Source organism: Triticum urartu, chromosome 5A, assembly GCF_056163025.1.
Source record: "Triticum urartu cultivar PI428250 chromosome 5A, HENAU_Tu73, whole genome shotgun sequence".
In the NCBI taxonomy this organism is placed as follows: domain Eukaryota; kingdom Viridiplantae; phylum Streptophyta; class Magnoliopsida; order Poales; family Poaceae; genus Triticum; species Triticum urartu.
The window spans coordinates 583,768,845-583,779,124 of NC_141877.1; the positions used below are offsets into that span (position 1 = coordinate 583,768,845).

The window sequence follows — 10,280 nt, forward strand, 5'->3', positions numbered from 1 at the left end:
AGTCGCATAGATGCCGAGAGCATGACACGGCAAAGACTAGCCACATGGCATGTCCGTTTGCAACTGATGGCTCCGTGACATTCTGTTATCTATACTGAGAGCCATGAAGCACCGCTCGGTAAAACACCTGCCACCGAAACATTCTGACCTGACAGGTGGACCCATTGGACCCAGTTGTCAGTGAAACATTCAAATTATTTGTCAAATTTTCAAAAAGAATAATATGACGTGCTTTCTTTACGGAGAGCTATCTGATACCGCTCGATATCCCACCGTTGACTGAAACATTTGAACCTTACCCGTGGGTCCTTGTGTCCCACATGGCAGTGGTACTTTTAAGGAGTGTCGCTAGCCCTCGAAAAAGAATGGCACTCCAGTAGTTAAAGTGCTCAGGTGACCCCTTTTCCGAGAGGGGCCCTCGGAAAAGAATGGCACTTCAATAGTTGAAGCGCTTAGGTGACCCCTTTCCAGAGCGTGTCGCTCGTTAAAGTGAGTATTCAAATGCTCGTCAAATATGATGCCAAATCATTTAAGGCTTATGACATGAATAGCGCTGATGCAAAGACAGGAGCGTGGTTGTTGAGATACATTATTCGCTATTTGTAGGTACATGATGCCCTGATATATATAAAGCTCCACAGCATCTATTTATCCGAGTGCATGATACTCTTTCTTCCTTTTTTTTTTCTTACTCTGTTTCATCCCTCTGTTGCCTTTTTAATCCACGCCATGTCTCCTACACTGCTAAACAAGCCACAAGAAGAACAGGAACAAAAATATTTTGAGCTCTAGTCCTGCCTTTCAAGTATCTAATACCATAGATTATTCTTGGACGATGCTGCTAGCTAGGAATGGGCGGGGTCAAGAAGAATGCCCTTTTTTCATGGCTCAGCTCGTGTCTTTCGAGTAGCTACCTGAAAACATCGTCCACCATATGCACCCATTGGAATCACACTGATGTTACGACGTTGAGGAGCTCCACATGTCTCTGGAAGAAGACTGGGACTATTAAGATCCAACGACTGCTTCGCGCCAGCCACAAGGTTTTTGTGTTCGTCTGCGGGCCATCCAGGACATCAACCGTTAGCTGCCCGTGGATGTTGCTCCTGCATGCCTGATTTTAAACAAAACAAAAGTATTACTCCCTCCGTCCGAAAAAACTTGTCCCAAGCTTAACTCTTAAATGGATGTATCTAGTACTAATTTGATGCTAGATATATCTATTTAAGGGACAAGTTTATCCAGACCGAGGGAGTACTAGGAACTGACCTCATCACCGAGCTCGCATGCTACAAACGTCCAGGCAGACAACTAGACACTTTACGGTAGTGGAAATCATGTCATGTTCATCTCCAAAGTGTCAGTGTAAATTTTGCCACCTTTACTTCTGAATGTCCGCGTTCTACATGTCTCAGTGATCATCTAAATTAATTACTAGTTAAGCGTATTAATTGGAATAATTTCTTTGCTTCTAGCCTAGAGTTTGCTGCTGAAAACAGATTGGACCACCCACCGAAGTCTATCATTTCTATGGCTCTGCTGCTACAGCCGTAACTCTGCTGCAGCTGAGGCTATAGAAATGATAGTAGTTCGATGGGTATATCGTTCTTGAGCTCTAACATAAGGAAGAAAAATAAGAGCTGCCGTTGAGCAAACAATGGGCAAACTTGCTGATTCCCCATCTAAGCTGTTTACATGACATGTATTTTTACTATGAAGGCACCAGCCAACTTCTGATAGGATTCTTCTCATGTATATTTACTCACTCTTCTATGTTGTAATTAAAATCAAAGTTTTTATGTAGAACCCGCTTCACATTCAGTTTTCGAACGTCAACTTTCTTCCTGTCTCTCTGACCACCAGAATTATGGAGCGTATTCATCACAATGACTCGTTCGTTTATAGTTCAGAGTTCTAGATGCATGCATAACATATTGTGTGTTCAGATGTGAAGATAGTAGCATGGATGCGGCCATACATGTGACGATTAATAAGTGAGAAGTGCTTCGGTACACCCCCCTCACAAAACGTATAAAGGGTAGTATGGACTTTTCACAAATTGTATTCACTTTTCTACGTAGAAAGTATATACGCTTCAGTTTCGTATAATACCCGGTGAACAGCCCTCCCTCATGGGCTCAGCCCATTTACGTTTTTTTAGTTTTAATTGTCAAAAAACAGATGTCCTCAGCTGGATTCGAACCACAGCTCTCACGCACTACGTGTAACCGCACAAACCATCCGGGACAGCACATCAGATTTACTTTCTTTGCTTGTTTTCCTCTTCTTGTGCGGGAGACATAATGCCAAGAAAAAAACACAGCACCTCCACTCTTTAGTTTATGTATCTTTTTTTTTGCACGGTTTTCTTTAGGGTTTCTAGTTTTCCTGTTTTGTTCACAAAATACTAATATTTGTATTTTTGAAAATTGTACATAAATTTCAAAACAAATGTTCATGCCTTTCAAACATGCTCAGAATGTCAAAATGCGAACAACTTTTTAAAAAATAACAAAAATTTGAACACGAACATTTTTTGAAAAACAGTAAAAAAATGGAATTCCAGAAAAAACAGAAAAATATGAACAAAATTTGAATTAGGAAAAAAATAAATATATGAGAAATAGAAACAATAAACATGATAAACGAAAAGTCTAAGAAGGCAAACAAATAAACACGAGAGAAGATAAAAAGAAAAAGAAAAACACGGTTCGCGACCTCCGAGAAGGTCCCAAAACAGGAAAAAAATGGATGGGACCCGAGGTTCCCAAGACCGAGAAAACTTTTTTGCAAATTTCATAGTGAACTTTGTTTTGAATTTTTGTGAAAATATTCAAATCCATGAATATTTGTAAAACAATTGATGAACTTTTCAAATCCGCGAGCTCCCGGCCCAACACGTGCCCGACGAGAGCAATGTCGTCGCCTAGTTGGACCAAGGCCTAAGCGTTTTATTTTCTTTTCTATTTTTTCATTTGATTTCTTATTTTGTTAATTCATTTTTCTCTTTCTTGAATACCAAAATACAAGTTGTAACTAACTTTTTAAACTAGTGATTTAAAAAAATATGTATTAAATCTTAAAAAAACACTTACTGTTTTCAATTTTATCCCTTTGTATTTATTAGTTGGGGTCATTTCAAGGATGTCCAAAAAACACCATGTTCAACAGAGATTATTCGGTAAGGTCAGAACGGTTCATCTGAGAGCATGTTATTTTTCAACATCTTTGAAATGGCCCCAATTTCCCCACCAAAAAAGACGAAGAAATGGATCCCTTTTTTCATGGCCTTTTACGAGCAATTCAAGGCACCATGCCAAGTTGATTTGGTTTTCGACAAATTCTGCATTTTCTAGAGTTTCCTTTGTAAAAGAAGACTGATAAAATGGTCGAACATGTTGCAACTTGCATACGGTGTCAAAAATTGTTTAACCTAGCATGGTTGCCTACCATGGTAACTCCCATCCGGGTGCATCCTCCATTGAACATGGTCTAGTTCTGAACATTTTTTAAATGACCCCAACTTTTGCAGGCAAAGGGCATGCCCATGGTAAGGATCCATGCAGGTTTGAATGATTTCTGACAAAATATGCAAGTTGCGACACGTCCGACCATTTATCTACTTTTTTTAACCGAGAGAACCCCGGGAAATTCAAATTTGTCAAAACCAAAACAACTTGGCATGGTGTGTTTAATCGGTAATATAAGATCATGGAAAGATTTGGGGTGAGTTAATGGATGCCGCAAAAACATGCTCTCAAATGGACCCTTCTCGCCTACCCGAACACCCTCTGTTGAACATAATCTATTTTTGAACATGCATGAAATCACCCCAACCTTTTCCAGTAGGCAGGCATGCCCATGGTAGGCATCCATGCCAGGTTTGAATGAATTCCCCACAACGTATGCACGTTGTGTCACGTCCGGCCATTTATCAGCTTGTTTTCATCGAGAAAACTCTAGAAAATGAAAGAATTGTAGAAAACTTAAACAGCTTGACATGGTGCCTTGATTTGATCATAGAAGGAGGTGGAAAAATTAGGCCTTTTGAAGGATGTTGAGAAACAACGCACCCTCGGGTAGAGCCTTCTAGCCAACCTGAGCACCCCTTCATTAAACATGGTCTACTTTTGGGCATTCTTAAAATGATCCCAACCTTTTCAAGCAGGTGGGCATGACCATGGTAGTCATCCAGGTTTGTACGATTTCTGACACCGTATGCAAGTTGCGACACGGCCGCCCATTATCAAGCATTTTTTTACCGAGAAAACTATGAAAAATGCAAAACTTGTCGAAAACCAAAACAACTTGGCATGGTGCCTTGAATTGGTCATACAAGGCATGAAAAAAATTGGGGCCATTTCAAGCATGTCGGAACACGACGTGCTCTTAGACAGAGCCATCTCGCTTACTCGAACACCTCCGTTGATCATGGTCTAAGTTTCCTTTTTCCATCTTTTGTAGTGCGTCAAATATAACGCTAAAAAGAAAGACTCTGGTTTTCCTTTTCAACCGGGCTGGTTTTTTCTTCAATTTTTACATGGGTTTCTATATTATTTTGTTTTTCTTTTCTTTTATTGATTTTGAAAAAAACATCAATAATTAAAATTAAGTTCATTGATTTGGAAAAAAATTAACAAAGTTTAAAAAATCCATTGATTTAGAAACAAATTTCATCAAATTATAAAAAAGACCAACAATTTTCAAAAAAAAAATCGCCAACTTGCGAAATAGTTCACGAATTTGTGAAGAAAACTGGTCAATTTTGGGGAAAAAAAGTTCACTGATTTGAAAGAAAAATTCAAGAATTTAAAATTTTGTCGTCATTTTCGATTAAAAAATCATGAATTATAAGAACTTCACGCATTTAAGAAACAAAAAAGAAAAGAAAAAAACAACCAGAAAATGTTGCGCTTTTCAAGTGTTGTATTTCAATTATAAATAAACTTGTTTGACACTTGATGTCCGGTTGCTTAGCTGGTTAATGCGGCTGTGCTAATTGTTGAAGGACCTAGGTTCGAATCCTTCAGCAAGCACCTTTTTTGCGGTTTCAAAAAAAAGAAAGGATGCATGTGTTGAATGGGCCAGCCCAGCACGGCAGGGTGTGTTAATGTACAGCGTATAGGTGATTCTTAAAAAAAATAATTTATAAAAAATGCCTATCATGCCCTTACTTATGAAGAGGTATGGGCTAATCTGAGCCGTCCTTGTGTTTGGGGGGGGGGGGGGGGGGGGTACCGAAGCAGAAGTGTTAATAAGTATTTTTTTTGTGGGGGTCGAGTAATAAGTATTGCCTGCACCATATTCACCATCGTGTAGTCCAAGATTTCCTCCCAAGTTTTGTGCATGTGTTCTATCCTCCTATCGGCAAAGTGCCAATATCTTTATCACAGTTCGGTTTCTGGGAGTTCTAACCAACGGGATGGGTGCCACACCCACACGCATGGTGACTGGTGAGTAGCTAGCCTGCTGACAAACATATGTGGCAGTTGACCCATATAAGAGGTGGCTAGGAAGAAACCCAAGGTTCACAAGAAGCAGGAAGAACCAGAGGAGGATGAATAATCGCATAGCTAAAGCCTCTTTCACATCGTGCGTCCATTGGTTCCCTTTGCAATCTCCTTGTGACTTTTTCGTACTAGCTACGTTGTACTATTTTAAACAATTTTCTGTGCAGGCATTCAATTTGTTGCTGATCATAATGATTGCATTCTTTGTCGGCCATAATCTTGACTGGTGGCGGCGGTTCGTGGGGGCGAGCGTCGTGGATCAGCCGAGTCGTCGGCGCGGAGCAACGAGCGGAGTCGTGGGTGTGCCGGTCAGCCTAATGCATCCATGCGTGTAGTTTGGTGGAGGCGAGTTGTGCATGGGCGTGCAAGTAGCTATGCATGCGTTGCTTGTTAGCTGGATCGAGTTTGTTAGCCGGGTGAGTTTGTTAGTGCATGCAATTAGGCCGGTCTTGTTTGGATACGCTGTTTTATCAGAGCTGGTTTCCCGTAATCCGATCTAACCGTGTAACAAACTAAAACCACGGTTGGGTGGCCCAATAAAAACGTGGATAAGCAGAATTCGGTTTCCACAAAGCCAGGAAAGTGCGTCTAGTGAAAAACGACTAATACTCGTTTTTATAGAAACCTGGTTACATAAAACAGACATTTTTTTCCCTCCACGTCTTCCTCAACAAACTTGTTGGCGCCAACTGTGCCTTCCCGCGCAACTAGCACGCGCCCTTTTTTCCAAGCTTCTATATATATACAGGGATGCCGGCATAACAAACATCAATAAACAGGATCTAGGTACGTGCTTCTTCCATGGCTGGCCGCCGATAACGGCTGTGATCATCGATCTTCTGGCCGTCGACGCTAGGCTGAGATCTCCAATCAGACGCTGCTGACCCTGCTGGGACAACAAGAGCTACCTTCCTCGACTTGTTTGCAGCAAGAAATCAATCTTCATGAGCCTACAGGTAAGATTCATAATCAGAAACTGATGAACATACTCAAACTTATAGCAAAATTGTTCATGTTCTGAGGAAACAAGTGCAAGTATGGAACTTAAATTGCAAAGTTCTGCCAACATGTCTTTACTCGAGTGATGAATAGACAAACTTTCTCTATGCACTAGTCGTAGTTCAGCCTGAGTCGTAGTCATGTAATTTCAGTACAAAGTTGACAATTCTTTTATAGATGCGATACCCTTGATACTGATTTAGAAATTGCTTCATGCACGATCCTGCTGCCCGATGCATGCACGGCATCGAAATCCAGCGGCCGGTGCCCGATGTATGCGCGCATGTGTGGCCGGATTTTAAACATAGTCTATATTTTGTCGTGTGTATAGCACAACTCTACTGATTTTAGTAGATCATAATTACTTCCATCATAATGGAAGACCATTGGCAGTAAATAGTACTAGTACAGATAAGTAGGGCCAAAAGGTAATAAAAAATCCTTTTTTTCTGCCTAAGTGATTTAACTAGTAGTAGTTTATATTGTTTTTGTTTACATGTAGGAAAATATGGATGACCAAATCAAAAATATTAAGAAGGAAAAGACCGAAAAGCATCCCATAAAGCGCCACACATGAAAATCTTCAGAGGACAAAATATTGCTCAACATATTAAAAGATCAAACTCAAAATGGAGGTAAGGAAGGAACAGGATACACAAAAGAAAGCATGGCGTGAAATCCTAGAACAGTTCAATGAGTCAAAGGTAGACAAACTTGAGTTGCAACAAATAAAAAATCGTCATAAGTACTACAGGAGTTGTTATGCTAGCATGGACAGACTTCTAAAGCACACATGGTTTGGTTGGGATGACGATGATAAAATGATCAAAGCTTCAGAAGAAAGTTGGGCGGATCTCATATCGGTAAGTTGAAACACATTAATTTTGAAATATTGCTATATCATACAGTTGAAAAATGGACTTACAATAAACTAACAAACTGCAGAAGGACAAGAATATTCAAGAATACCGAGACAAAGTGTGACCTAGTTGGGTAGACCTTCAGGACATTTGTGCTAGCTCTACCGCATCAGGAGTTGGTGCTATATCTAGCAAAGGGAAAGGTGGAACCAGCAAAGAACAAATTGAAATTGATCTGAATGAGATAGTAGAAGTTGAATCTGATGGAACAAATGATTCCCCCGTTGCTTGTCCTAAGAAGCCTAACACCACTAAGGTCGAGAAAAAGAAGAAGGGCAATGCAAGTGGGTCGCAAAACACTTCAAAAGGGCAAAAGCGAACAGCTGATGATGCTATTAATGCAATTGATCGCCTCGCAGATGCATCACTGATCATTGCTGAATCAAAGAAAAATGCAGCACAGCAAACAGAAGCTTACTCAGTGAAAGCATGTATGCAGATATTAAATAGCATGCCTGATGTTGAACCAAACAAAAAATTGAAAGCTGCACAAGCATTTGAACATGTTGATAAAAGGGCTATTTTCATTGAGATGGATGAAGAGACTCGGTCTCTCTGGGTTGAAAATGCGTAGTTTTTTACCTGTTGTAGCGTACTGTTTAGTTTTCTGATTAGGTTGTATTTGCAATTTCCATAAATTCCTTCTGTAAGTTTGTGTTCAAACAATCAATATGCAAATTTATATATTTATTTGGTTCGTGCTACTAGTTATATATGGTCTCATATATAAATCCCTCTTCAGAACTTGGATTTATATTTGTGTGTGTGTGTGTTCTACAAATACATAAGCTTAAGATATAAGTGAGGGAAGTTGATGGCATACCTTTCCTTTTGGTTCATTGGTTTAAACAGCAATGATGCAATGTTGCTCTTTGCGTCAGTACATACCTCCATGTTTTATCATCAACCTAGCGAGTAAAATTTGTCACCGAAATCATTCAATGTTCTCCTATCACTCATTCAATGATTCTTGTCCTACCATTTAACAGAAAATTTATCAGCTCTAGAACAATAACATTGTAGAAATTCCGACAGTTAACCGAAGTTGCTACATGAAATTTTGCAGGGAAACCATGGAAGATATGGCAGATGGAGACTATTCTGATTCTGAGCAAATGATTATTAATGACTTTTCTGCAATGTCACTTTTGCAACATGTGCTGTTCGGAAGGCTATTCAAAACACCACGTAATACCTCTAAATTAACTGGTGCGCAAAAGACTAGAGAGTGGTTGGAAGGACATCCAGTTAGATTTTATGAACAACTTCGTGTTGATAAGCACACCTTCTACTTATTGCGAGATGCATTGTGCGAGAGGAATTTACTTACGGATACAAAACGGATGGACGTCAATGAACAACTAGTCATATTTCTACATACAATTGGTCACAATGTTAGGAACCGTGTTATCCAGAATAGATTTCAACATTCAGGAGAAACAATAAGTCGGCATTTCAAGAGAGTATTAAAAGCCATTAATGGCTTACGTGATGTTTACATAACAGATCCGCCCAATGAAGTTCCCAACGAAATATTGGGCGACTCAAGGTTTTACCCATACTTCAAAGTATATATTCTATCTCAAGAACATGTTCCTTTCGGATATTACTTGCAGCAAAGTTCAAATCTCCAATTCTAATTCTGAATTTCTCTCAACAGAACTGTATGGGAGCAATTGATGGGACACATATTAATGCAAAAATCAAGCTTGATAAACAAACTCCTTACAGAAATAGGCATGGTTATCCCTCTCAAAATGTAATGGCAGTAGTGTCATTTGACATGACATTTTCATATGTGGCTGCTGGATGGGAAGGTTCCGCATCGGATCAAGCCGTATTAAGGTGGGCTGTTACTGATGGTGGGTTTGTTGTCCCAGAAGGTAAAAATAAAAAATACATGAATTTACATGCAAGTAAAGTTTGTCTCATTGTATCAAACATGTAATGATATAATAGGAAATTTGAGAGTGATATCAAACTTTACATGCAGGTAAGTTTTATCTCGTGGACTCGGGCTATGCAAATACTCCAAGATTTATTGCCCCCTATCGTGGAGATCACTATCACATTGGTTCTTTTCGTGGAACTAAACGTCGATATAGTAGTGAGAAAGATTTGTTCAATCATCGTCACACACAACTACTACGGAATGTTGTAGAACGTACTTTTGGCGTTCTAAAAGCTCGATTTCCAATATTAACAAGGAATGGAGGAATCCCTTATCCTTACAAAAAACAGGTCCAAATTGTTATGGCTTGTTGCATCATCCATAACTTCATAAGGAAGGTTGATAGGAATGATGAGTTGTTTGAGCTTTATGAACAAGAGGGAACACAAGGAGATGTTGACACCGGTGACCAAGAAGTTCGAGGGCAAGAAAACTTACAAGAAGATGATCGAGTTGCCGGTGAAAGAGTACGTGCAAGCATCGCTCGACAGTTGTGGAGTAATCTCCAACAGCATGCCACTCAGGAAGAAGAAGATGAAGATGATTAATTAAGCACTAAAATAGTTGTTATCATTTTTATTTATAGGTACATTGGATAACTATCGACAGATTTTTCATTCATTTGTAGATTCACAAGCTTTACATTCAATGTTTCAATGCTAAAATCATTTTCTTGTCCATTCACACATCATACAGCAAGTTCGGTATGGACCTTGAGAATATAAAATTACTGAGCTAGAGAGAAGCTCACCTCACATTATCTGAATGAAGAGTCTGTCACCATAGTCCCAGATCCAGCATGCCACGAAGAGGGCAGCTCATACTCATCCACTGGAAGTAGTTCGGGCTGCGTCGAGCACGCTCTAGACTCCCTGGATGCCTCGGTAGTGAAGGGTCTAG

General features: G+C 39.7%; 1 protein-coding gene across 1 annotated transcript; it reads left to right on the forward strand.

Annotated features, from left to right (window-relative positions):
* Positions 1–8,481: 8,481 nt before the first annotated feature.
* On the forward strand, positions 8,482–9,932 carry LOC147973066 (uncharacterized). The gene is made up of 3 exons (XM_087524567.1): positions 8,482–8,997; positions 9,090–9,312; positions 9,715–9,932. Exons 1-3 carry the CDS (start codon positions 8,482–8,484, stop codon positions 9,930–9,932), a joined length of 957 nt encoding a protein of 318 aa, XP_087380693.1.
* The last annotated feature ends 348 nt before the right edge of the window (positions 9,933–10,280 follow it).

What these genes read in the sequence shown, in the direction of transcription:
- LOC147973066 (XM_087524567.1), top strand. Translation starts at nt 8,482, where the DNA reads ATGAAATTTTGCAGGGAAACCATGGAAGATATGGCAGATGGAGACTAT. An exon ending in GGTTTTACCCATACTTCAAA is followed by an intron (nt 8,998 to 9,089) that starts GTATATATTCTA and finishes TTCTCTCAACAG; the next exon opens with AACTGTATGGGAGCAATTGA. An exon ending in TGGGTTTGTTGTCCCAGAAG is followed by an intron (nt 9,313 to 9,714) that starts GTAAAAATAAAA and finishes TAACTTCATAAG; the next exon opens with GAAGGTTGATAGGAATGATG.